Here is a 27,896-nt window from a genome sequence, read left to right on the forward strand (position 1 = left end):
CAACTAAACCTCTTTTAAGGAGCTCACCTATTGGTAGAACAACGAACATTTTCTCATCATAGACCAATAGGGAAGCTGTTTAAATTGATTGGGCAATTGTGTATACGCGCGCCAAGAACAAGTCTCTGTTGTAAAGAGATCAGTAACAATCCATTTCAGGATAGGACTATCTGTAAATTTGTGTAAATTCTTTGCTAAGCTGTAGTACAAGATGATAGAAAGTCAAGTGAATGAACATTCGATGGAAGAAAACAAAAAAAGGAATGCATCGCTTGCTGGTAATTGCTATTGATTGTTTAATAATCTGATATCATCACCATTTCGCTAGGCCTAAGCTACCTGACCCACTCTCTCTCTGGCCTAGCCTACGACGTAGGCTACGTACGGCTAGGCTATAGACTGTCTACTTCATTTTGGTGGGTATTGCAGGCCCTTCCTTGCCTTGTGTTTTGACGAAAGGCGCGAGAAATTGTTGAGGCTGACATGATCGGATGCGTGGAGTGTTATCTCTATTTTAGTAGAAATAAAATAATTGTCAACACACCGACAGATTAGGCCTAGTTAGCCTAGGCCTATCCCTAAATTAATATTGTTGCAGTTTTTTAAGTAGGTTTGTTGATGCAATATCATCCTTTATTAATGTTTGTCAATGTTTAATGCACTTGTCAATTGTAGTTGGGATCTAATTGGATCATAGGGCTGACAAACAATGAGCAAACAATTGAAATATAGTTTACCAGCTTTCAACATGTGAGAAATGTTGCAATTTACTAATAAACAAAGTTAGTTCCTAGCTTAGGCCTAGATCGATCATGTTTTGAAACCGTGTTTTGCCTAGCTAGCTACCTATAGGCTTGGCCTAACAGTACAGTATGTTCGAATTTCGATGTCATTTACAGCCTACATTTTCCCCTAAGAGGAAGAGAGCAGACAGTAATTATACTGGAAAATTTTCCAATTCGGAGTATTTTTGTGCTTTTCTTTAAAAGAATTATGATGACAAATCATGTACAAATTATTACGATTTGAAGCAGAGCTTGCAAAGCTATCCAATACTAATGAACTATAGAAATGACTACCATGCCAAATTAAAGCTAGTCATGCTGGACCGCATTTCCTTTGTTTGTTAATCACTGTCGCCCACAGCTCTTCTAACATTTTGCCATGAGGTTAACCTTTAACACACTTTACTGTGTTCTGATTGGCGTGCCCGCTGCACGATTTTTGGGGTTGACAATGTTTTATTTTCGTTTGGGTTCCATGTAACATTCAGTAATTTTACGATCAACAGACGATAACTCTTCTTTATTAATATTTATCATACTAAATCAAGACTACAAAATATTATTTGATCAACAATCTTTTCACACGTGTGTATTGTCATTGAGAACATCATTTTTGACAGTTAAAAGCGGTAAAATAATTGTAAATAAAAAATAGACTAGGCCCTATCCTAGGCTAATTAATTAAAAAATGATATAATACAGCAGTACAAACAAGTTCCTGTCGTCGACAGCGAGAGGAAGGGGAGACTCCCGATCACATCAAGTGTACTTACTTATTTTGGTATAGAGGCTGGAAGCATTGCTTATTTTTTTTTTTGGATATGAGCATATTGTCAATTTTTTCCAACGATGTTGGTCAAATTGACCTTTCTAATCTTGAATGTCTTTTCAGGGTGTCAGGTTTAAGATCGCCGTAATACATTTTCAGCCTATTGTTCTTTAATATGCTAATTACGCCTTGCTTTATTGCTCACTTGATTGTCGTATGCAAATTTCGTGGTACGCTATCGTTCACTGGTCGTATATTCTTATGCAAATTGCGTGCTACTTTCTCTGCGGAGGAATGACTGATGTGTTGGATACCGCCTTGCGTAGCGATATCGGTTCAGTAGCATATAGTCCGCGCTGTCGCGGGAGGGTTGGTTAGATTTGAATCGGTTGAGACCGATAATGACGTACGTAACCGCAAACAAAACGGATAGCAGTGATTGGTAGTTGACACACTAGCCGGAGTGAAGTGTGAACCAAGGACACTAACTTGTTTTGTTACATATCTGGAGTAATGCATCATAACCACGTATTGTATTGCACAACATTATTCATTTAATGAAATATGTTAATGCGTATTAAATGTATATTGGATTAATGTTATATGTATAGACCTATTATGTGTATAAGCCTATATACGATACCTATATGATTGTTCGATTCAGTAACTGATCAGTAATGCGATATTGATCACCATGAAATATTATGAATATAATATGTAATGATATTGTCTAGATACACATTCACTACTGGTGCTTACGAAGAATAGCCTGTCTCTTATACACATCTAGATGTGTATAAGAGACAGACTGTGTTCTGATTGGCGTGCCCGCTGCACGATTTTTGGGGTTGACAATGTTTTATTTTCGTTTGGGTTCCATGTAACATTCAGTAATTTTACGATCAACAGACGATAACTCTTCTTTATTAATATTTATCATACTAAATCAAGACTACAAAATATTATTTGATCAACAATCTTTTCACACGTGTGTATTGTCATTGAGAACATCATTTTTGACAGTTAAAAGCGGTAAAATAATTGTAAATAAAAAATAGACTAGGCCCTATCCTAGGCTAATTAATTAAAAAATGATATAATACAGCAGTACAAACAAGTTCCTGTCGTCAACAGCGAGAGGAAGGGGAGACTCCCGATCACATCAAGTGTACTTACTTATTTTGGTATAGAGGCTGGAAGCGTTGCTTATTTTTTTTTTTGGATATGAGCATATTGTCAATTTTTTCCAACGATGTTGGTCAAATTGACCTTTCTAATCTTGAATGTCTTTTCAGGGGTGTCACCACGCTGGTCAGCGGTGGAGGGGCCTGTCCAGCACTCGACATTTCTGACCAGGATTTACAGGCTCCCGACCACCACTATTATTTCAACAGTTTACAAATTGTAACAAAATAATTAGTTTACCTAAACACAATAGACAAGCTAAATTGATAGATAAAGACAAGAAGAATACAATAAATGTTTCCGTGGTTACGTTAATTGTAACAAAATACTGTACTGCCCTGCTATTCATCGTTAACTGAACAGCCTAAGCCCAGTTGAGTCATAGCGAACGTTGTGGGCCGGCATGACACGGTTGCTGTACACATTCAAAGGTTAAAGTTGAAATCGTGACCATTCAAGTATTTTATTAAGAGAGCATGATCCGGGGCAGGAAGATTATTAAAAATTTACAAAACCTGATTTATGTTTTATTTCTTTACTTTGTTTTCATTTTGTATTTTCACTTTTAGTTATAATTAATATATAATGTGTAAATGGACAAAAAATAAATACATGAGTGCACATGAATCAGTGACATACACATTCATCGTGGTAATCGTCAAACATGTGAAATTACGGCAAACAATGCGGCTGGGTACAGTCGGATAGACGCTTTGTCGCCAGGATTTGTTCATTATTATTTTTTAATCTAAAACAAAGCATGTCAACTATTGAATTTAATTAGGCCTACAGTAAGTCTCATCTTCATCTGTTTTGTTGCATTCCTCAAATTCTGACCTGGGCCTAGCCTAAAAAAATCGCGTCAGCTAGTCTTGGCCCTAGGCCTGCTTGACTTTTGGTTTTTAAGAGCTTCCACGAATACGGCGGCGACCCCCCTCCCCCGGGAAAATGGGGAATGATCGCCGACCGGCACTCCAAAAAGCTGGTGACATCCCTGTCTTTTGGCTTGTGACCTAACATCTTGTGACTCATTGCTCATTCTAATAACTTAAGAAAAGTGTATGTTTTTCTTATTGAAAAAAACAGCTCCATACTTTATAATATTAACAGTCTAAGCTCGTGCTTGTCATTCACAAATGACCAAACAATACATTGTTTATTCCAGTAGGCTACAGCAGTCTTTCTGCACATACAAATAAACAACACATTTTGCTTCGTAGGTTCGCTTCGTAGCCTTCTTTAGATTGCTTATTTCAGGCTACGATGTATCTACGAAGCCTGCGCGTAGGAAAAATTGCAATAGTTTCCTATTGCAATTGGAGGGATGTCACTGTTCTGGACAAGCTTTTGGCTAAATGAAGTGCTCAAGGCCCTCGGGTCCGCCGGGCGTTGCACATGGATTAATAATATGCAAATGCACTGACCCGAAGGTTGTATTGCCCAGACCTGTCAAACCGTACGCATTCGCTGTAAGTCTTACGCATTCCAATCAAATCATACAGTCTTACGCAAACACCGGCAAAACTTACGCTTAAACTGAAATTTGAGTAAATTTTGTTTCTTTTTCACTAACTAAACTAACTAAATCCTTTCCGAGCCACTGGGGCTCATAGGGCTGGAGCTTATCTCTAGTTTCGTAGTGTGAAGCGGATGAGAGTTGTACTCCCCCTGGACGGGACACTAGTCCGTCGCAGGTTAGTCCCAGCAGTTTGCCGGTACCCATTGATACAGCTGGGTGGACTGAAGCAATGTAGCTAAAGTGCCTTGCCCAAGGACACAAGCAAATCTGCACAGCGGAGACTCGAAACCCCGACCTTACGATTGAAAGCCTGAACCGCTACGTAAAACTGCCGGAGTAAATTTTGTTTATTTTTCAATTTGTAATGAATTTTAACTAACATCCATCATCATAACATTCTACCTCCATGATTATACAGTCCACTGTGCAAGCACTTCTCCCCATGAAATCGCCATTACTCGACTAAAATAGTCATCAATGCGCCCTCTCTAACTATGTGCTTAGCCTTTGAATACACAGTCGTTCCCTAGGATCAATCCATCATATATAAAAAATACACATTAATCTGAGATTTTACAGAGAATCTAATACCAAAAAATTTCCATTTTACCCCAAAAAATTAGGTTGTGACGAACATAAAAATTATGATTCTTTTTATTGAGATACCAAGTTGAGTCCTATACTATGTGATTCAATCACTATCACAGGGCTTGGATGGGGTTTGCACTGTGTTTTGTGGGGTTTGCGGGATTAGCAATTTTTTTATACAAAAAATGGCCTTTTTACCCCAAAAATAAGTTGTGTCGAACATAAAATTAAGATTTTTTTTATTGAGATACCAAGTTTAGCCCTATACTATGTGTCAATCATTATCACAGGGTTTGGATGGGTGTGGACTGTGTTTTTTGGAAGTTTGCGGGGTTTAGCAATGTTTTTATACAAAAAATTGCATTTTTACATATATTGAGATTCAGTGTTTCTGTAATAGATGAATAAATATATATTTGCGGTACTGTATATCTTTCTCACTGACATTTTACTGAACAATCTCTACTAGTCAAACCCACCAATTTTTTGCCTGTGTTCGCATAGGTGACAGGGAGAGAATGTATAAAATGTCAAAAAACATGAATAGACAAAAAAAGTGTCTAAATCCATAATTCATTTTCAAATTTATAGACTTACGATATGTGTTTGTTTTGTAGGTCTTGATAAATCACCAGTCAATAGTATTGTTATGTCAAGTCCTCCATTCAAAAAACTAAAGCAGTGTAAGTAACATTCATTATTGCAATGGAAGATGCTGAAGTAGGCCTATAGGCTAGATTTGCCATATTGTACCTTTCATGGATTATATTTGTGAAATAAACAAATATAATCAGCAGAAGAAGAAATGCATTTATTTTCATTATCCAAAGGACTTGCCACTTACAAGATGCTTGCTTTAACATCTAAGTTTTATTAAGATCTTTCGGAATTGAAATTGTTTTTAGTGATAATAATTTTAACCCAGGATGGTAAAATTGGAATCATATCACTATAGCTCTGCTAAATGAAAAAATGTACTATCTACACTTTTTTTAAACTTTTAATTTTTTGTCATAGGCCGGTTACCATTTAAAACCCTGACGCCATCTCCTGTCAACCACAAACCAGTAATGCAAATTGATCAAGGTGCAAGTAAACGGAAACATGTGGTCTCTGAAAACTCAGAGCCATCACTTCTAGGCCGAACAAAGGTGTCTGAAAATAAATCAAAAATTACTCCAGTGAAAAAGATTAAAGCTATTAATAAATCAACCTCAGATGCTGAAGTAAGTTCAAGCTCAGAAGATACCAACCCCTCACGCATCATTTCCCCCTCACTTCCAGTTTTAGTATCAGAGGCTGATAGCAGCTCACAAACACCTAAACGTGCTGTGCTTGATCAATTCTTTCACAAAACACAACAACCTGAAGTTTCTACCTCTGATGGAGAAGATGTTACTGAGCGCTCATGTTTTATAATTAATGGTGATACTGGTAAATTAGACGAAAAGCAGGACAACAACCAACTTGAAATGGTAGACCAGTGTGTGGACGTACTAGTGAAGAGTCCTGCTCAAGAATCTCCTGATACTTCGGTGCAGAAATCTCCCATTTGTGAAGAGAAAAATACTCCTCAAGATGAAGGTTGTTCAAGCAATATTACAGATACTCCAAGGAAGTCTAAAGTAAGCATTTGTTCACCCACAAAGGTAGATGAGGAGAAAAATAACAGCCAAGCTTCTAGTCTAAAAACAGGAATATTTGCTTTGGATACCACTCCTGTGCGAGTCATCTCTGGAGCCACACCAGTAAGGGTTTTGTCAACACCTGTAACCACAGACAAGACTCCGGAAGTGAAAGAGAAGACTACTCCTGTTAATAAAGGGAAGACTCCAAATAAGGTATTTTGTAACTAGTTAAATATTGTCATCCAACTATAAAATAATGTTTCACAATATCAACATAGCCCCCTGCTGTTTTAATGCATAATTTTGTTAGAACTGTTTTGCAAGTTATTAATTTACACATTCTCCTGCAATCTACAGACTCCAAAGTTATCAAGAGATATAAAAAATGTAAATACTAGATTTGAACTCGTCACTGAGGACGAGTTTGGTGATCCGCCGTACTTTGACCCTCAATTGAAAATTATTATATGCTAAAACATGCTCTATTTAGTTTTTAAAAAGAGTAATTTTGATGACTTTTTTGATGATGTCATTTTAATGACTTACGAATGTGTACACATACGTCTTAACATCCGTGCCCATGGTAATGATATTAATACAGACCCACAAACCCAAAACATGTAACCGAAACGTAATTTCCAGCTTCAGTATGTGCTGTGGGCCTGGAAATGAGCGTACGGCGCGTAAATTATGGAAATGTTATTTTATTATAGTGCTTAGAGGCTAATTATAGAACGGCCTGCGCCCTAGTGCTTTGCACTGACGGCATCGGCCATACATATGCCACTGGTACCATTACAATTTTTCTTTTTTTTAACAGGAAATACTCAGGAAGGAGAAAAAGCAGAAATTAGAAGAAGAAAGGGCTGAGAAGCAAAGATTAAGAGAAGAGGCAAAGGCAACTAAAGAGAAAGAAAGATTAGAAGCCAAGCATCAGAAAGAATTAGAAAAAGAAAGAAAAGAGAAAGAAAAACAAGCCAAAAAACAAAAGGAAGAAGAAGAAAAACAAGAGATAATGAGAGTTAAAGAAGAAGAAAAGAAAAAGAAACAAGCGATAATAGAGTAAGTGCACTACCTAGATCAGAATATTTACATACATCGGCTCCTCATGTGTTTACCAACACATTGCCTCATAATTTTACATCTAATTCTGGTTATACTGTATATAGCAGTAATCTTTATTCAACTTTTTCACACTGATGGTACCTGCTTATGTTGGTGCTACTGTACTTTGGAATTAACATTCTAAATGTCTAAAAAGCATTAACATGGTCATGATATTAAATTGATAAAATACAATGTCCTCCCCAAGATGAAGGCTAAAGAAAATTACCCTGCTGCAAGTCCATCTATTAAGTTATTTTAGAACCAATCATGATAATTTATGTCAAAGCTTTATAAACATACAACTGTTGAAAATGTTTGTAATTCTAAGCTTTTAAAAGGAAAAGTATACATTTTAGAGGGGCCATTTTGCTTAACCCTTGCAGCACCCAGCGTCATAACTGTATATTGCTTATTTTGACTAAAGATTTATTTTTTCTTATTTGGCTAGGTAGGATGACTAGACATACGGAGACATGCCTACAACATTTATGTAGGCTTGCGCATAATATTTTAAGAACAGCCAAAGATGATCTTACCAATTCCACTTCTCACAATGCTTTATATGCTGCTGCGCCATCCCTATGCAGCGAACTACCTAGTAATGTTTGTCATCCCCCAACTTTGAAACAGTTGAAAACTGCTCTCAAAACTTACCTATTCCAATTATCTTAGCGCTGTGAGACCATCTGTGTCAGAGCACTTAATAAATATTCAATTTATTATTATGGAAAAAATAATGTTTCAAAATAACAATTTTCACATAATGGGGGAACACTTCTAGTTACTTAGGAAAACTCTGAAATATATGCAAAATGTCATTGATTATTTCTTGTTTTGTAGAGCTAAATTGGAAGAAAAAAGGAAAAAAGAAGATGAGAAACAGAAACAGATTGAAGAAGAAAAGAGAATTAATGAAGAAAAAGTATGAATTTATTACAAAATCTCCACCATTGGGAATGAATATAGGTCCAGTAAATTATGCCACTAACATTATATTTCCTCATAAACAGCCTTTGTAAGGTATAATGGGCCCGTAATTTGTTAAGAGTAACTACTTTTTTTTTTACATTTATATTTAAGTGTCTCTAAAAATAATGCTGGTATAATCATATAGTGTAACAAATAATATTTTGTAATCAGCATCCACATGAAAGTGTGTAATAGGAATACTATAGATTCATTTTTCATTTGCATTTTTTTCTTTTTGACACTACTCTATACATTAATTATTTAATTATTCAGTTAGCAGTTTTTATCATTCTTCAAAAGGTGCAATACAAATATCTGATATTACATGATGCCGAAAGGTGGAAAGTTCCTACGTGGTCTTTGCATTAATGAGTCATTATTTCTCTAATTTTGAAACAGATTCATGTGCATGTTATCAATCTTTTTCATTTTGCAGAAACTGAAGAAAGAAAAACAAGAAAAGGCTTTTCGTAATTTCTTCACCAAAGCTCCAGAATGTTCCACCATCAAAGAGAAGTGGTCCGAGAATGTGAGCTGCGGGCCATTTGCAGCATTTGAGTTGAAAGAAGGTATGATGCTGGCACCAAGAGTGCGAAGGGTCATTGATGAGGACAAGAAAAAGGAACTCAAAGAGGCTATCAACAACCAGGTAAACTCCATGATTTAGAAAACACTCGTCTTTTTTATGCAGACAAAAATTAGAATTGTTCGTTGATATTGGTTGATTTCTAATGTGATATTTTACATGAGTATGTTGAGCATGTAGGAGCAGTTGCTGCAGGTGTATTGAATCAGACTTCTTGAGGTCAAGGTTCAATTCTCATTCCGTCCAGTTATGTGTCAATCGTTATAGTAGCATACAGGTCTGGAAAAAAATGTTTGTGCCTCTGACCATGGAAGTTGTCTTGATAAAATGCCTCCAGCACCAAATGTTGTCTGTACACTACATAGCCTCCAGGACATTCATGTTGCCTCCATCTTTTTCTAGCCCTGCTAGCATATTAAACTGATTATTGTCTTTTTGTATATCAATATGTGATAATTGTATGTATTTTCAGACTCTAACAGCCTCATATCTTAATGACATCAAGTGTAATGGGTTTAAACCAGGAAAGGATGTCAAAACAGCTGTGTAAGTTGTTTCGACTTCATATTAACAACAATATCTAATTAACATGATATATCTAAATATTTCTATGGATGTAATAGCATGCATGTATAACTACCAAATGTACAAATTATATTCAACAGTTGCAATATTTAGTATAGTTTAATAATTTAAATTGGTTGTAAAACTGTGATGTTGGGAGATTAGTGATGGAAGAGCACATCCAGTTAGTCACTGCTTAGCGCTTTCTCAGCTCTCACACTAAATAAATCAATTGGATACTACAATTTGTATCGGCTTGTTTGGAATATAATGAATGTAACATGAAGTTGTAATACGTACTTAAATCTGCTTATTCCTTCAACCTGAAGGAATACATATTGAAGAATTCACAACTCTTCTAAAAACTCATTTATTTCTCTAAATAAAATTTATTTAATACCTAAAGGCCCAGTGTAAAAAAAGAACAAAAAATAAACAGTTTTTAGCAGGTGCTATACAAATGATACAATTTATTCTGTTTTCAAAGTGCAACATTATTTAGTAAGCCTTGAGAAATTACTTAGCCTGGAGAGATACAATTTGTAATTATTGCAGACATTTACTTTAATTTTAGTATTGTATACTTGTTTGTAACATTGAGTTTGCTTATAATTATTTTTTTACATGAAACAGCACAAGTAGTTCTGACACTCAAGTCATTCCAGATGGGAAGCAGCTGGTTAAATGCAAGTTCCTTTACTTCCATGATAATTATCGCCCTGCTTTTTACGGCACAATGCGAAAGACTAGCAAGAAAATAAATCCTCGCAACCCATTTGCTATGGATGAGGTTTGTCAAATATCTATTCAATTTATGATTTAAACATAGCTGAACAACTAATTTTAATGTTCCTTGTATTGAAAAGGACAAAACTCATTGGAAGATAGAAGGCCTTATTGTTTAATACCATTAAATGGATAAAAATATAAAACAATCATTTATCAGGTCTAAATGGAACAAAGATATCAGTTTAAAGATACTTGTATTCTTCAGTTATATTGTAATCTTCGGTAACTGTTTGTTATAAGAGATTTTTTATAGTACAGTTTGAATAGTAAACACGGTTCATATATTCCTAATACTGTATAGATTTTGGATTATGAGGTGGACAGTGATGAAGAATGGGAGGAGCCTGGAGAGAGTCTATCTAACTCAGAGGTAAGTACGAGTTGGTTGGCCAAGCCCTTAAGGCAGGGTCACTAAAACCTACAGCCATATTATTGGTGCTGGTTCGAGCAGCAGGCTCGTCTATGGTTCTAGTAGAACAAGTTTTCTCAGTTAAGGACTATAAACTGTGGGCCCAGTGTACACAATGGCTCATGTGCATCTGAAAGAACCCAGTACATCATTCAAGATGAGTAGAGTGTTACCTCAGTGTACAGATCCATACAGTCCCTGTTGCCCTGCAGTTGTGGATCCTAAGATCCTTTGCAGGATGTACCGTAAAAAAGTACATAATCACATCACTGAATGATTGATTGATTGATTGAATTTCTCTATTAACCAGAGCCATATGCATTTACAAAGAAGGAAAAATACACACAAAAACAGCAACTGTGGTTTAATATCAAAAAATTAAGATACTTTGGAGTCTGAAAATCTTGAAATGAACAAATTGCTCAAGAGGATAAAAGAGAAAATAGTAAATATTGATGATCAATGTTTATATTATTATTATTATTATTGTTATTGTTATTATTGTTGTTATTATTATTATTATTTTTATTATTGTCTTTGCCATTATCATTGTTTCTATGGTAGGCATCTTGTACAGAGACATGTTCCCTTTTTTGCCTACCAGACTCATTACGTTTTGAGTGAAATAAAATTATTATGAATTATGAAATTTAAGGTTTATAGAATATAAATTCACACCAAAAAGGTCAAAACCTCAAATTCAAATTTTCTATAATTTAATATTTGATTCAATACTCAAAGAACAAAATTGAGTATTCAAAATGGAAAGGAACCATTTAAAATTGAAAGCGCGAGTCCACATATCTCTAATAGAGAATTAATTATTTAATGACATAAATCAAATCATAACATTTATTTGTAAAAACCAATTTAATTCATAGGCCTTATTAATAATATTCCAAAGTTATATCTGGAGTTAAATATATTTAAAATTTAAATCTTTCAATTATGATTTCCAGGGTGAAGATGATCCAGCGAGTGATGACGATGAGGATGATGATGGATTTTTCGTGCCTCATGGGTACTTGTCTGAAGACGAGGGTGGAAACGATTGCGAGGTAGGCATCCCAGTTCATATCTGTTTTTCTTCTTTTTTTTTTTTATCTATTTTTTTATTGCTATGCTTATGTATTAAAAAATGAAAGATAAAAATTGTTGTTAATTTTTTTTTTTTATATATATATATAGGATGGTATAAAGAAACTGAAGGAGACACTGTCAAAGGCTTTTTCAAAATCTATGAAATTCAGGTGAAGGCTGCTGTTCCACTCTATGCTCTGTTCAATTATGGTTCTGAGAGTGAATATATGATCCATGCATCCTCGTCCTTTCCTGAAGCCACATATCTCTAATAGAAGAGAATTAATTATTTAATGACATAAATCAAATTATAACATTTATTTGTAAAAACCAATTTAACTCATAGGCCTTATTAATATTCCAAAGTTATATCTGGAGTTAAATATATTTAAAATTTAAATCTTTCAATTATGATTTCCAGGGTGAAGATGATCCAGCGAGTGATGACGATGAGGATGATGATGGATTTTTCGTGCCTCATGGGTACTTGTCTGAAGACGAGGGTGGAAACGATTGCGAGGTAGTCATCCCAGTTCATATCTGTTTTTCCTTTTTTTTTTTATCTATTTTTTTATTGCTATGCAAATGTATTAAAAAATGAAAGATAAAAATTGTTGTTAATTTTTTTTTTTTATATATATATATAGGATGGTATAAAGAAACTGAAGGAAAAGCAGGCTGCCAAAGCACAGGCTTGGGAAGCTGGTCTCAAGAAAAAGATTGAAACTCTAACACCTGTGCTCATTGGTCCAGTTTGGGAAGGTGAAAGAAATGATACCCAATCAAAACACTGGAAAGCTTTACAACAATTTGCCGCCATTGTGTTAGTGAATACACCAATACCAACAAGTTACAGCCAGTTGTCATCAACAGACATTACCGAGCATTCAGCCACTGGTGAATGTGAAAATAAGCACACCTTAAAAAGGAAGGGTGTCCCAAAAGAAGGTGAGGAAAACATAAGAATCATATCAGAGTATTTGTAGATTCTGTAAATTATACACAAGCATAATACAAAGATTATAAATATGATAACATAGAAAATATGTCTGTTTTTCTACTTTCCACAGCAATGCCCGATTTAATTAGATTAGTCCATGGCAACACTGCAGGAATCAAGGCTCTTAGTCGATCATTCCGGGAATTTTGGGACCAGAAAAATAATGACTCTACTAAAAATGAAACCGATGATTCAAGCCATGTAGTGGCTGGTAGTTCAAATGAGAGAGGACCATCACCAGTCAATAACCTTGCTGACAACCCAACCCGTCCTAGCACCCCATCAATCGAATGCGACTTCAGTATATCTGCCCGGCAAATGAAATTAAAAATCAACAAAATTGCAGTCCGCGAGAAACGTAATGGCTATGATCGTGAATGCTGGTATGTTGATGAAGAAATTTTAAAGAAATATAATCTGATGGATTTGCCTGTTCCGAACACTACTGTCAAAGAAAAGAAACTGAAAAATACTGCTGACACATGCTCACCAGTTTCAACTCCAAAAATAAACCAAATTGCACAGTTTGCTAAGAAACTCTCACCAGAAGCTTACCAAAAGCAAACTCAACAAAACTTAGCAGTTTTAAAGAAAAAACAAGAGCAAGAGAGGATAAAGAAAGAACAAGCGAGGGCACTACAACTGAAATTGGAGCAAGAAAGGCTTGCAAAGTTTAGGCTAGAACAAGAAGAGAAAGCTGCACTCCTTAGATTACAACAAGAAAAAACAGTTCTATTGAAGTTACAGCAAGGTGCACAGATGAGGGCAACAGTACCACCTGCATGCAGTATTCAAAGAGTTCCTACCTTGAATCCATTCATCCAACCAACACTCCTACAATCCATTCCAGTGGTACGTTTACCTCAAGTAAGTTTCCCTGCTACACCATCATTGTTTAACCCAAACCAACCCAAGAACACCTTTCAACCAGCTGTTAATCAACAAACAATCTGTCCACATCAGCCTCAGAAAACACCAAACATGGAGGAAACACTGACTAAGAAGCCTCAGATGAACCAGCATAAGAAGACACCAACTGTCATTGAAATACTGGCTAAAAAAGCAGCACATAATGTCCTCAAGTCAAATGTAGTTACCCATTGTAGTGTTGGCTCTGCAAAAGAATGTGTGCCACAGAACATGGAAGTGGATTGTGGGTATTCAGGAGATTGTGAGGGACAGGGTAACTAGCCAAATACAGTACTGTTGTTTTTTAGTGGCGATTCCAGATAGAGTAGTAACTTTAATATTTGAAAAAAGTATATTAGAAGTCAGGTGGATGATGATTTCAATCAGATGATTTAAAAAGTTGTAAAATGATCATCAAATTATTACAAAAATGCCTCATGATCCTTTGCAATAAGCAAACATATATTTATTTTTACTTAGATAGCAACCAAGTACATATGACATGAAGTACTTCAATTAGCTAACCTTTACCCTTTTAGTATTGTATAGAGCATGTACATTATTAATATTGTGATATGCATTGTTCTCTAGTTTCTTTCCATTGTTATTTTTATATTTCTTAGACATCCAACAGCAGGTTGGCCAGCACAACCAAATACAGAGTGGAATGCTGTGATGTTTTATACACTAAGTCCCATTATGTGGATCCAGTTTAATTATAATAAATTTCTTCAAACCCAGGACCCTCTATTGGAAGTAAGATCTTCAAACCCTAGCTAATAAATTATTCCACTAGTTGCAGGACAATATATTGCTAAGACTTGTCACTAATATACAGTATACAGTATTTGAAATGTTTCTTTTACATCTCAATGTGAACTAGATGAAATATTTGAGGCTTCCATCCAGGAGTGTGGGGTGGGGGGTGGTTACAGTATATTGTAATCCATAAGGAAAATGGTTACGACTATGGTTAATCAGTTCATTATAATCTATATAGTGAAAATTGGTGATCTGTTTATTATAGATCCATAAGAAACATGTAAAATATGCGTATTCAATTAGGAATATGGTTAAGATGAATTTTTCCAAATAGGTGGCAGAGAATGAAAAGACATGCTATATTTTTTATCTATCCATAATCCTAACTTTACAACTAAGACTACAGTTAAGGCTATACTTTTTTTCTGCTAAAGATAACTTTATAGTTTGGTACGTTGAAACGTATCCTTGATTGTATTTTTCATATGGTGCGAATAAAATAATGTTGTGATGTTTATAAGTGTCAATGTTTAAGTTTTTCCTGTATTTTATGGGGCTTACAGTACTTTCTAACTACACCTAATTAAACCCTGTGAAGTTATCAAAAAGTGGAATTTTATGAATCTGGGCATGCGCACCTCAGTGATGTCATTGGTCACATTCTACACCCCATTACATTAGGATACCTGCTGGTTTTTTAGATTGTTGAATGTGCCTGCTGTTGGTACCTGGTCAGAATATTGATACCCTAGTAATAGGTCATTGGGCAAACAGTGCTGGTCGTGTCTTTAATCATCATCTTAACTACCCACATTAGCAAGTAATATGTTTTTATTTTAATGCAAGCAGAACACAGAGAAGGTAAATGTTTCAACAGCCAACAGAAATTAGTACGAGGTCTTTTGTTATCTCTTTAGTTACACAGTACAGGAAAATCGCTTAAAATACAATTAAAGCATTCAATTCATGAAAGTAAAAGTTTAGGCCTACTTGTATAGATGCATTCTAAATTAAACATTATTGTCAGGTAATAGATGCATCACTCTTAGACTAATATTAAGAAGTTATTTGGCACGACCCTTCAGTGCGTGAAGTGAAAACAAAAATTACATAACTACATGAATTAGCCAAATAACAGGAATAGACTATAAAGTAGCAAGTAATTTGGCAGCATTGTCTAAATGACAAAAATGGATGTAAATTGGTCAGAAGTACCAACTTAAAACGAGAGACAAACATTTACCAGCCATTTTAAGGTGAATTCAGAGTTTAGAAACTAATATTTACACGTCTGTTTAATGGACCTTTTCAGACTGTCAAGCTTAGCGAAAATGTCCATTGACGAAGATAACATTTTTTCAATTAAATTTAATAACTTAAGGCGGAATTAATCAGCAAGTACTTGACCAGTTATGTTGGGTTGAGTTTTCTCCGAAGTAACCTTGCCATAAGAAAAACTTGAAAATACAAAGCATTCAAACAAAAGGTATATTGCTAATTTACTGTACAGAATATCTAATTCCCAAATCTAATGAACACCACCACAAGTCGGAAAATATCGAATTCAGTTATAATACATGGAGCTGGGACGCATGGCATTATAATTTTTAAAAGTAGGCCTACGTTGGTGTTGTTATTATTATTTATAGGCCTTACTTCATTCAAAAGTTAGGTTCCTATTTATTATGGTATAATGTCAAAGCGACACTTCTAATCTCTATAATGTTAATGAGGTAGCGCAGAAGCTGTATAATAGGCAGTCGAGGTTCAATGTTGTCGGTGGTACACTTATATTCCAGTTCAAATCACCACGAAATAATGAAAGAGGAACATGCACCAATCAGTGATGAGAACGTGTTTTATGTAGGTCCTCTACAAGTATCTTGTCAGATGCACTGAGACGATGTAACATGTTTTGCAATTTGCACTAAAGGTTAATAAGACTTCAACCGAACTGTTTATGGTATGTTGGGTTAAGCACTCGCTAATTATATTTGCCATAACAACGATGGGATCTCTCACTTGCTTAGTCAAGTTGAAAACAATTCACGAAGCGTGTGGGATGGGATCGTGGGAATTTGACAATATATATTTTTTTTCTCTCTCCAAGTTACCTACGTTTATTTAATAAGGCAAGGCTGCCTTAAATTAGAATACTTTTGATACATACACTTATCCCTCTTATAACACGAACATATTAAAAAATATACTATAGCATAGTTTTGGGGTTTTTTTTGTAAGCTTCATTTTGACTATTATAATGGTGATTTGATGATGATGAATTTTACTAATAAAAGTGTCATTTCTGTCGGCTGAGGTGGGTTGACCCTATATCTGTCAAAGTCCCTCTGTGCCACCTCTCTTTCGAATTCCTTGATCCGCCACTTTTGAGTTATAATTATTGTTAGGCCTTTATGATGTGTCTATCTTCACTTGATACCCTCAATACAGTCCTAAAACGTCCAGAATGCGATCCTCCCATGATGGGTCTTCGTCCTCTGGACCCCCACCAGTGGTCCTGACCCCCTAGACCCCACCAGGGTCCTTGGCGTAGGGAGGGGACAGTCCCGCCAGAAGTCATCCCCGCTCGGTATTACGTACCTCATACCACGCCCAACGCGCCCACCTTGAAAATCATGGCTACGTTCCTGCTACTTCTGAGACGCGATGTTTTGTTTGAAGAAAGCATAGTAAGAATAGAACAACAGAAAATATCCATCGATCATTTTTCCCCATAAATCCCATTAAGGGGAACATTATAACGTGCTCCCCACCTGAAACTATCCAAGAGCTCTCTTCCAGTAAAAGTTTTTTTTTTCTCGCGGGTCAGATTAAATTGCTTCGCGGTCCGGCTATTACAAACCGTTACAATAGGGGATTGAATTATGTGTAGCCTGGTCCAATGTAAATAGTATTCTGTAGGCCTACTCAAAAACGCGAATTTTACGCAAGCCATAGTGCCCTTAACAATGTATTTTTTTTTTCAAAAGTAATTTAGGCTCCTACCACCGTATTGGCGCGAATAAGCGTCCTGGCGCTTAAAATATTTTTGGCTCTTTTTGAGGGGCGCTTATTCAAACGGGACGCTTATGAAAATAGATGAAGATTTAAGGGGTACTTATGGGAAATTGGAAAATTCAAGGGGAACTTTTTTTATTGAAGATAAACGAATGGTTTTAGTGAAGAAAATGTAATTGTCGAGAGAGCATATGGCTCATGGCAAGAATGTTGGGGTATTTACACAACAGCAGATGAAATTAGTGGTGGTAGTGTTGGCGGTGGTGGTAAGCGTGTTGGCCATCCGCCAATTCAGATTAGCAGGATCATTGCAGGGTTTCTTGCTTAGATACGAGAGTGATGAGGTCAGTTTATTTTTGTTGACTAAAAATGGCTATACAGTATATATTTTTTAGATATTAAATACTGTAGTTCTAAATTCAAAAAGGGTAGCAATAAAACAAGAACGGGGTTCTAAAGATGTACCAAAACCGAAAAACATGTTTAACCTAATGGAGACTGATAGACCGAGAGATGGATAGATGGACTGACAGACCGACAATGCTAAGATAGATGCAAATAGTTGATGCAGACAATTAAATTGGTGATGTTCTGTACTGTCATGATTGATTTTTTTTAGGAATCGAGGGGCGCTTATTCAAAACGGGGCGCTTAAGACAATTTTCACGTTAAGAGGGGCGCTTATTCAAACGGAGCACATATTCTCTCGCGTATGGTAGGCCTATACAAAAAACCAGATAACAAAAAATATAATGTTCATTTTTTTTAATAACCGCATTAATTATTTTTCAAAACATGGATTGACGTAACGAATTCGTAAGCGATAATGTTGTCATGGAGAAAGATCGTCCAAGGACAGCAATACTATTTGGTATTTTAAGAGCACAATTACAACACAAGTGTCAATCATAGCTTGTATTATGCTTCCCAATCATAAAGTACATTCTTAAATGTCAATGACAGAACTGCTTCATAATTTACAAATAACATAAACAAGCACTCTTGACGGATGGTGCTCAAAAGATGTATATCTCACATGAATTCTTTTAAGGAAGTTTACGATCCGTGTTTCTCTTTTAGGTTGATTTTTCAATTTTTGTTCCTATTATGTCATTACCACATACATACCACAGCACGGTTACTGTATATTATACAATATACATGCCTACATATATTGTTCAAATATACTGTAAACACGATGATATAGGTTTATATATTGAATATTTTTCAAATTTCCTAATGCAATTTCCGGCCATACAATTTCGTACCCCAGCTCCAACTATGGTATGACAGGACTGAGTGGTCTAAACCCTCCATCTGTAACTCCCTCCCTGGTCTCCCTCTCTATTTTTAAACTGGGTGGCGGGTGGCACAGACATGTCTGCGGTCCAAATGAATCTACAATTTCACGCACTGCAAAAGACGGAAGACTGTTTTGGTAAATTCATCAGAATGAGGGGTAAATTGTTCCTCATTTTTTCATTTTCGGCAGCGTTATGCGAGAAAGCAATGTATAAGACAACTTGGGTTTACTACATGTTTATTTACTACAAATTGTTGGTCTTAACAATTAGGCTAATCGTTATTCAATATGGTAACGACAATACAGTGCATTGCTTTTTGTTACCTATATTGAATAATATACTATAATAATATTAATCAGTCGTTAGTCTATAGTATTATTACCGTACGGCATATGATAGGCCTGTCTTTTGTCAATTATTAATTTAGTGGTGATTGCCACTATCATGTTGATCTATTATTTTACATTGCTATGTTATTCAATATGTCAACGACAATACAGTACATTGCTTTATATTACCTATATTGAATAATATACTCAGGTAATAATATTATTCAGTACATCAGTCATTTTTCTATAGTATTATTAACGTACGGCATATAATAGGCCTATGTATTTTGTCAATTATTATTTTAGTGGTGATTGCCACTATCATATTGATCTATTATTTTACATTGCTTTAATAACCTACAACTATCTCGATATTTTTTTTTTTATTTAAAAAAAAAAGAAAACAATAACAAAAATATTTCAAAATCTTTTTCTTATTATTGCTTTGCATAACACGTGTTTCTTGGAGGTATGAATACAATTCAAAACTCCATCTTGGTCCAGCTACATTGTGCTAATATGAAAAACAATGAAATAATAACACAGCTTTTTTTTTATGTATCATTAATAATCGCGTCAAACTCCCTAAATTTGGTAGGTACGAACAAATGCAACAGTCTTCTTTTGGAAACAACATGCAAACTAGGGTACAGAATAAAATTATACACAAACGTAACAAGAATGAAAGCTCTTCTTAGAAAATTTTGAAGCCCTTTTTGTTGAAAATCTTAAAGCTTGTAACAGTCTTTTTCTGAACAACTTTTGGTGGCTTTGGTGTGGGAGATTTGGATCTATCGCCTCTCTCCTTGCCACTTGTCGTAGCGGGCGGTAGTAACAGTTTGTCTTCTGATATAAAAAGTGGTTTGATAGGCATATGTCGCTCAGTTTCTCTCTTAATTTCCCGAACCATTTTGTGCAATACTATTTCAACATCTTCAAAGTCACCAGCTGCTGAAACTTCATGATATGAGCATGCATACTGGGTAGCAAGGATTGTGCCTTCATCTTTGCTGACTTGTCTGAAATGATATTAAGATTTTATCAGTAAGATCACATATAATCTTGTCAGCAGAAAATTCTTTCTCTATGCTATAAATAACCCACCGTCATCTATAACGATTATTACTATCGAAATCACCGTTTGTTTAGGCACAGCACATCGCCGCTACCATCACTGACACACAACAAAATCGACATTATTTATTTCATTCCATTAATATCACTCTGTAAACCAACTTACCGGTATCTCTCCATTTCATTTTTGTTACCGATAAGGGCGACAGGAATCTCTGTCGATTCTCCGTTGTTTTTCTGTAACTCAGACACATCATGAAGAAGTTGCTTGGCTTCGTCAAAGCTTTGCTTACTGGTAATACTGTACACTACCATAAGACCATCCGACCAATCCAGATATCGTTCTATGTCACGTGTCTCCTATGAGTAAAAAATATATGTATTTACACATTCAGATAAAATTCGCCGTACACATCTGCCATGTCTTTCAACATGGCTATTATCTTGTTTAGTTGAAGAACTTTATTACAAATAAGATTTTTGACAATATCAGTTGCACGCTCTAGTTTCTTGCATCAAATATGGCGACATTGAAAGCGTGCAATATTGAAGATGAGTAATTTTGAAGCTCACCTGGAATACTGTATCGAGTAGAGTGATAAGAACAACCTGGTTATCCACAGAATCTTTCTTCGTGTACGAATCTTCTGAAATCATAAAAGAAATATTAATTAGTGAGTGTGATCTTGTTTAGTATATTGTGTACGTACGTAACCTGATCCCACCAAATCAATCAGTCTTTTATTATATTATTATCACAATTGATAGCGAGTTATTAGCAGAATGTCAAGATACATTAAGATACATAATATTTGAATACTTAAACAAATACAGAAAGGAAAAGGCAATAAAAAGTTGTCGCAGCACACAGATAGCCATTGAAAATATAAATATTATGTGTGTGTGTGTGGAGGGGGGGGGGGTGTGCATGTGTGCGTGTGTAAGTTACCGTACAACACGTTCGTTCGTTTAATAAATAACAACCGTAGTATAGGCCCACCGATAATAAGATGCTCTTTGAGGTTTATGTCTATTAATAATTTTTATTATATTTTATTCTCATTTCACTTACATAGCGTCTCCGTGCCGCCCCGCCCCCCCCCCACTTTTTTGGCAAAAAAAGAAAGAAAAGAAAAAGTTGATCGCCCAAAAGGACTCTGAGGTTATTTCCGGGCGTCTACTAGAAACACAGATATTCAGGCATGCCTCCTAGGGTATTGTTATCTGGATCGGCCCCACATTCGGCCCCTTCCAGCTCCCCCCTTTTTTAGACGTCTCCTCCCCCCCCCCTTTTTCGAACATCTCTGGATCCGACCCTGATTGTCTGCAGTGGAATATAATATTTCATTACCAGTGCTAGATTTATAATTACATTGTTTTTTTTATGATAATGGATACTAGAAACACAAATTTATTAAGTCCCTATATTTTGTATAACTTTAGTATAATCGTATTTTTGTAAAGCACTGCGTGACCCTTCTGTTTCTGTCTATGATGTCATGAAGCGTTTATATCAATGATTATAATATCACCAGCGTAGTGTACAGATACGAATCAAGCATATTAAAAAACACAGCGGTGTAATAGAAAAATTATTATTTTTATCCGACGACTTCGACATGGCGTCGGACGACGACTTCGTCATGGCGTCCGACGACGGGGGCCAGATCTGTCAGACGGGTGGGGGAGGGAGATAATTCCCCTTCTCCTGCTAGCGCCACCACTGATTAACCTTACTTTATTTTTGCCTTTAATCAATTCAATGAGTTTTCGGGAGAGTTCAATTTAACTCCTCAGATGGATCGACTCTGATTGAGCCGAATGACGGTTACTCATGCTCCGGCGTGCAATTTACTGCACCTGCGCGCGTTACATCCAAATGAAATACGTTTCAAATCACCTTTGCATTTGTCTGGTCCGTGGGCTTGCGGTCTTGAAATGCTTGATTTTTATACAGCATCAATGCCGGATACACTTATTCTCAAGTATTATGCATACGACAAAATAATAAACAAGCATTGCATTAACCTACTGAGGCCGAGTTGGATTCTGATTGCATCTTCGGCTTTTTATTCAATGTATAATATCAATATAATATGTCCTCTGGAGCTGGCCCCTTTTGAACGTTCGACTACTTTTAGACCACTCCTATTAGAATGCAATACAAAGTGTGATTATCATCATTTGACCGCTCAAATACACCTATTAAAAAATAGGTGCTTAGAAGTTAAAGAACTTTAATTTACGGGACATAGCAGCAAAAACAAGTAAAAATGGATTTGTTGTAGTCCTACAATTTGTTGAGTGAATTTTAACTGTAACTCCTGTACACGGCAGTCGGTAGCTGTCGGGGACCCAGTGAGTTTGGTGTTGGGCATACTGTGAATCTGCGATCATAATGACGTCACCAACGACCTTCGTCTGTCACGTCTCTTCATCCTAAAGTTCAGCATCGTGTCATTTTTCGAGACGAATTCCAAGCAAACTATTGCAGGCAACCTCATAAAATATTTAAGTAGGCCTACAATCACACAAATCGACATTTTGGGATCATTTATTTATTTATTGGAAATAGGCTTATGCGTAGATTAAATTATCCTAAAGAGTGTAGCCTAAATAATGACGAATTCAAATAAATGAATGAATGAATGACGTCATCACGAAATATAAGAATTGGTCTGAGGGCTCTTGCGTTCTATTTTCTTCCTCCATTGTTAAACGTTGTTATTTAATATTTTATTTAATTCCAAGCCAACAGCAAACATCGGCATATTGTTTATTAATCTGTAATGCAGTCAGGGCTATATAAAGTTTGATGTGCTAAAAAATTAAAAATACAATGTATATCTGTATATCTGAATGTACTTAGGCCTATGTATGATTCTTACACCTCCGTGCTTCGTACGAGTAAGTCATTAGTTTTCTATTGAAAATTAGAATGAGAAATAATTAGAAAGGTGGACCTATATCTTAATGCCTTATGCCCTACTCGATGGCTTCGTTCAAACTCATGATTTATCCTTTAATTAACATAAAAAAATTGGTTTTATAAATAGGGACGGAATGTTTCAAACGGAGAACAGAATAGACGGTGCGAAGAACGCTAGCAGTGTGGCATAACGAAGGGACCGGCAGCCGGAAGCCCTGCTGAAACGTTTTGTATTTGTATTATCAAAAAAAAACTTTTATTCAATAAACATATTTTCTTCCAATACAAGGCATTGTACTGAAATATTGTAGTGGCAAAACAGGGAGAACCACCCCTGGATCCGCCCCTGAATTAAACAATTCAGTAACAAGGTTTGTGGATCAGGTACTGCCCACAGCTCTCATAGCGAAACCGCTAAAAAGATGATATTGCTGAATAAATTTTAGTTGAATTGAAATAGACCTAAACCGCCAGCGCACCCTAGTATTATATTGCCAACAGTCACCCCACGCTTAGGTTAATTAGATACGCTCGGTGTGCGCGCATCAACAATTGGAAAATTATAAGTATGAATCATACTATAAATATTGGTAACGCCTAAGTCATTAGGAGGAATATTATATTTATCCGACATGTTCTTCTCTCTATACTCTTTAAGATGAAATTGAAAATATTCGGGGAAATAAAACAAGCCTATCAATGTTAAATCCAATATATCTCCGGAGTCTGACTTTCAAATAATGTGCAATATTGGTCCACAGCCAAAAAAGCACAGTTCTAGTAGCTGATCATCTATAGGCCTATAGCTTGATATACACCATTGCCTAAACAGTAGTAATAACAGTTATTGTGCCTGTCTCTTATACACATCTAGATGTGTATAAGAGACAGATCTAAATATAGACCAGTGAATTTAATTCGACTGCTGTTCCAACTACTGTATACCAGTAATCAGGTCAATAGCATCATGAAACATTTTCAGAGAAATTACTCGTGCTTAGGTTGATCCATATGAAATGAAGTCGTCCAAGCCATTGCTCTATTTCAAATATACTAAAGGGGCGATTTACGTGTTCACGCAATCATTTACTCGATCCAGCACATTTTATACTCAATGGGTGAGTTTCACTGGCTGCGTTATGATGCATGCGGTACGTATCCTAATACTGCGAATTCAAAAAGAAATTTATGCTGAATGCGGTCAAATTTATTTATTACCGCAATGAATTGTGGGACATCCACTTTAAATAAAGTACAGTACAACTGACATTTGAAGCGATGTACACAAAAATATTTGACAATGAACACGTAGATAAAATACTGGTGCCGGTATAGGTTTTCTAAAGAAAGATTGAAAACAAGATGTACTGAAAGCCAGTGTTCCTATTTTAGAATTTAAATTTGGAACGCCGTAAATATACCGTAGCAAATTACCAGTAATTAAAATTGATTTCAGAAGAGTCACACTTAAGCAATATGGCTATACTTAACCTCGGCAGTACGCTGTAATAATTCAATGGAACAACAGCAATTCCTATTTTGTATAAAGGTGGCTTAGGCTACGTAATTTCTTCGAAAATGTAGATGATCAGTATGTTTGAATTGTGTATTATAAACTAATGTTTAAAATATGTGCCGTTGTCCTTTTAGGTCGGTTTTACTTTAACAAACTTGCGGCTCTCTCTTGAAGTTGGGTATTAGCAACAATTAACTATTGTGCATCGACCTATACGATATTATTTGGCTACGACAATCAAATAAGTAATACGTTATATCGTAATTGTTATATTCATCATCTGTTTTTCTGTCCTTTTTTACCGACTCATCTCATTCTCTTATATATATATCTGAACATCTCAGTGGCGTAGAAAAGTATTTTTCATGGGGGGGGGGGTGATTGAAAATTCTTGGAATTGACATAAAATTACTGATGTCGTTCACACCCTTCAGTGTGAAAATGTGGCTTGCTTTGCAGGCACATCTAACATCTAAGGAAAGAAGAGCTTAGATTGGTACCAGATAAAATAATTTTGTTATCAACATTTATACATTATGCTAATTTTCATCTTTGTAAACAGTCTTTTGAAGTGTGTAACGCTCCATTTTATCCCATACATAGTCAAAATATTGGGGATATGATTCAATGGACCATCCCCACTTGTCAAATATTGGGGGTGGGATATATCCCCCATCCCCCGGGATCTACGCCTATGGAACATCCACATTGTCTGAATGCACTACGGGAACCATATTGATCATTAAAGCGACAATCAAAAAGTCTTCTTTCCCTTAATGAGAAACATGCAAACACACCTTAACACAAAACCATATTAAAAATAGTAAATAAAATGTTCAATAAATTACATCAATAATGTACCGTATGTAATAATGGTGATACGATATATCATAATGACTTGACATATAATAATAAATATTTAATTTGACACTTGACCGTCAAGGGGAATGAATTGTAAGTATAACTGTCAGTCAAGATTAATGACGTCATATATATATATAGGCCTATATATGAAAATGTGACTCATTTCATTTCATTAAAAATGACTACTATAAGTCGGAATATATCCTGTTGGTAGTGACAAATAGTCCCAGCTGTAAGTTTGCGATACTATTACTACTACTTAGGAATCGAGCAATGTCTCCCTCTGGACATGAAGTATGTGTTCAGTTTCCTCATACACATTCCGAGGCACTCACATAATTTAAATCATGTTATTTTTATTACTTCCTATTATAAACCCAATATTACAATAATGGTCTTGTCATCAGTTCATTTTCTTGATTACAGGCTTATAAACTCAAGTCTAGAGAGTGATCCGTTCCGCAGATGTCAGGGCCGCTCGAAGAAGAGACAAACGCGCACCAGCACGCTCACAACGCAAGGCGCTGACACGCTCAAAACAGATCATCCTCATTCTCATCATCATCAACAATGTCATCATCGTCATCGTCATCGTCATCATCATCATCATCACCATAACCATCATCATCATCATCATCATCATCATCAACAACAACATCATAGTCATCGTCATCGTCATCGTCATCTTCATCACCATAACCATCATCATCATCATCATCATCATCATCATCATCATCATATATTCTAAGACATCATGTTGGAACGCACCTCTTGTGTGCTCAAATAGCAAAATCGTTCTTTTTAAGATTGTTACTTTAAATGTAACAAGAAGTAAAGTAGCACTATTTTTTACTTTTTAACATGATTTGCATTTCTTTAACGAGATTTATACTATTTTACTTATATTTTGTTAATCTTAAGGTTGAATGATGTTAATGATAGCTTTGGGAACTTATGCACGAATACAAACTAATAGAATTTTACTTTTAAAATAATATGTAATATTTAGTACCTGTGCGCACTATTCTACATGTGAACATCGGTAGGAGATGCTATAAACAATGTATATTGTGTTTTTCTATTAATTCTCATGAGATACATATTTTACACAGAATCAGTCTTGAGAGGACGATGTGTGATGATCGACTGAACTACAATATCAGCATGGCGCCTAAGTATCTGAGTGCATAGACCAACGTTCAGGACAGTTGTCTGATCGTTTGGTTCCATCAAAGTGTGTCTTGCGATAGTCGCAATTATTCCTGAATGAATTCCATCGAAGTGCGTATTATATCCAACGAAGATTGATGGGTGGAACACGGATCGGTAAAAGTATTATCACTCACAACACGCTCACCGATAAACACTGTACAAAGTGATGCACTTTTCATTCCAATCATTTAGACCTAGCCTATCTCAAGTAGCATTTTGCTGATACAAAAGGCGACACTGTGCTTTATGAATGCAATTCCAGTTGAACGCCTAAAACATGACATGATTCTACAAAATTCGTTAGACACAATTACAGAATTCACGATGGGCTTATACCTACTAAGTCAATTTCAACTAAAGGCATACTGTAGGCCTATTCATCATTTATGATTCATACGCAATACGAGCGTTTTCTCAAGGCTTAAAGTTTTTTCCTCCGGAGTCTGACTTTCAAATAATGTGCAATATTGGTCCACAGCCAAAAAAGCACAGTTCTAGTAGCTGATCATCTATAGGCCTATAGCTTGATATACACCATTGCCTAAACAGTAGTAATAACAGTTATTGTGCTTTACTGTATTTGCTCTGAACGGGTGAGTTATGTTATTGAAATCGACACACGAACTAAACATACACTATATTTTTTTTTTATAAGAACACAAGAATACTGAGATACAAGAAGGAAATAAGAACAAATCGAGGCTGAGTTAAAATGTCAACTAAGGTTTTTTTTGTTTTTGTTTTTAATAGAAAAACCAACAAATTTTATCTGTACCTTATGTGCGGTAGGTGTGACTATGTAATACCATGGAGCTATAAAATTATATATTTCTTATATTATATATATAATTATATATTATATATTTTATAGCTCCATGGTAATACTACCTTCTTTATTACAGTACAGTGATATACTTTACTGTAAAATAATAATCTTCGATGTTTAAAAAGTGTCTAAAAATAAGAACAAAATAAAAAATAAATAAAACAATGAGTCTGGG

At 35.5% G+C, this 27,896-nt stretch overlaps 2 protein-coding genes across 3 annotated transcripts in view; one reads left to right on the forward strand and one right to left on the reverse strand.

The window, feature by feature from the left end:
- Positions 1–93: 93 nt before the first annotated feature.
- Positions 94–15,169, forward strand: LOC117119867 (chromatin assembly factor 1 subunit A-like). The gene is made up of 13 exons (XM_033264853.1): positions 94–278; positions 5,464–5,529; positions 5,864–6,687; positions 6,832–6,861; positions 7,295–7,536; positions 8,422–8,503; positions 8,987–9,199; positions 9,609–9,682; positions 10,334–10,490; positions 10,791–10,859; positions 11,858–11,956; positions 12,626–12,926; positions 13,049–15,169. Exons 1-13 carry the CDS (start codon positions 212–214, stop codon positions 14,167–14,169), a joined length of 3,345 nt encoding a protein of 1,114 aa, XP_033120744.1. The 5' UTR covers positions 94–211; the 3' UTR covers positions 14,170–15,169.
- Positions 15,170–19,190: 4,021 nt separating this feature from the next.
- Positions 19,191–27,896, reverse strand: part of LOC117119889 (ras-like protein family member 12) — a 21,375-nt gene continuing 12,669 nt past the window's right edge. The window contains exons 3-5 of one of the 2 annotated variants that reach the window (XM_033264875.1): positions 20,948–21,018; positions 20,541–20,734; positions 19,191–20,319 (exon numbers count right to left, since the gene is read on the reverse strand). In XM_033264875.1, the coding sequence (XP_033120766.1) occupies positions 19,995–20,319; positions 20,541–20,734; positions 20,948–21,018 (590 nt within the window). In that variant the 3' untranslated portion in view covers positions 19,191–19,994. Of the gene's footprint in view, positions 20,320–20,540; positions 20,735–20,947; positions 21,022–27,896 lie in introns of both variants that reach the window. The other variant, XM_033264874.1, reaches the window with a different exon arrangement.

The sequence above is a fragment of the Anneissia japonica genome, unplaced genomic scaffold (assembly GCF_011630105.1).
Source record: "Anneissia japonica isolate Jap-2015-1 unplaced genomic scaffold, ASM1163010v1 scaffold724_len3256291_cov202, whole genome shotgun sequence".
Taxonomy (NCBI): domain Eukaryota; kingdom Metazoa; phylum Echinodermata; class Crinoidea; order Comatulida; family Comatulidae; genus Anneissia; species Anneissia japonica.

What these genes read in the sequence shown, in the direction of transcription:
- LOC117119867 (XM_033264853.1), top strand. Translation starts at nt 212, where the DNA reads ATGATAGAAAGTCAAGTGAATGAACATTCGATGGAAGAAAACAAAAAA. An exon ending in AAGGAATGCATCGCTTGCTG is followed by an intron (nt 279 to 5,463) that starts GTAATTGCTATT and finishes TTTGTTTTGTAG; the next exon opens with GTCTTGATAAATCACCAGTC. An exon ending in TATCAAGAGATATAAAAAAT is followed by an intron (nt 6,862 to 7,294) that starts GTAAATACTAGA and finishes TTTTTTTAACAG; the next exon opens with GAAATACTCAGGAAGGAGAA.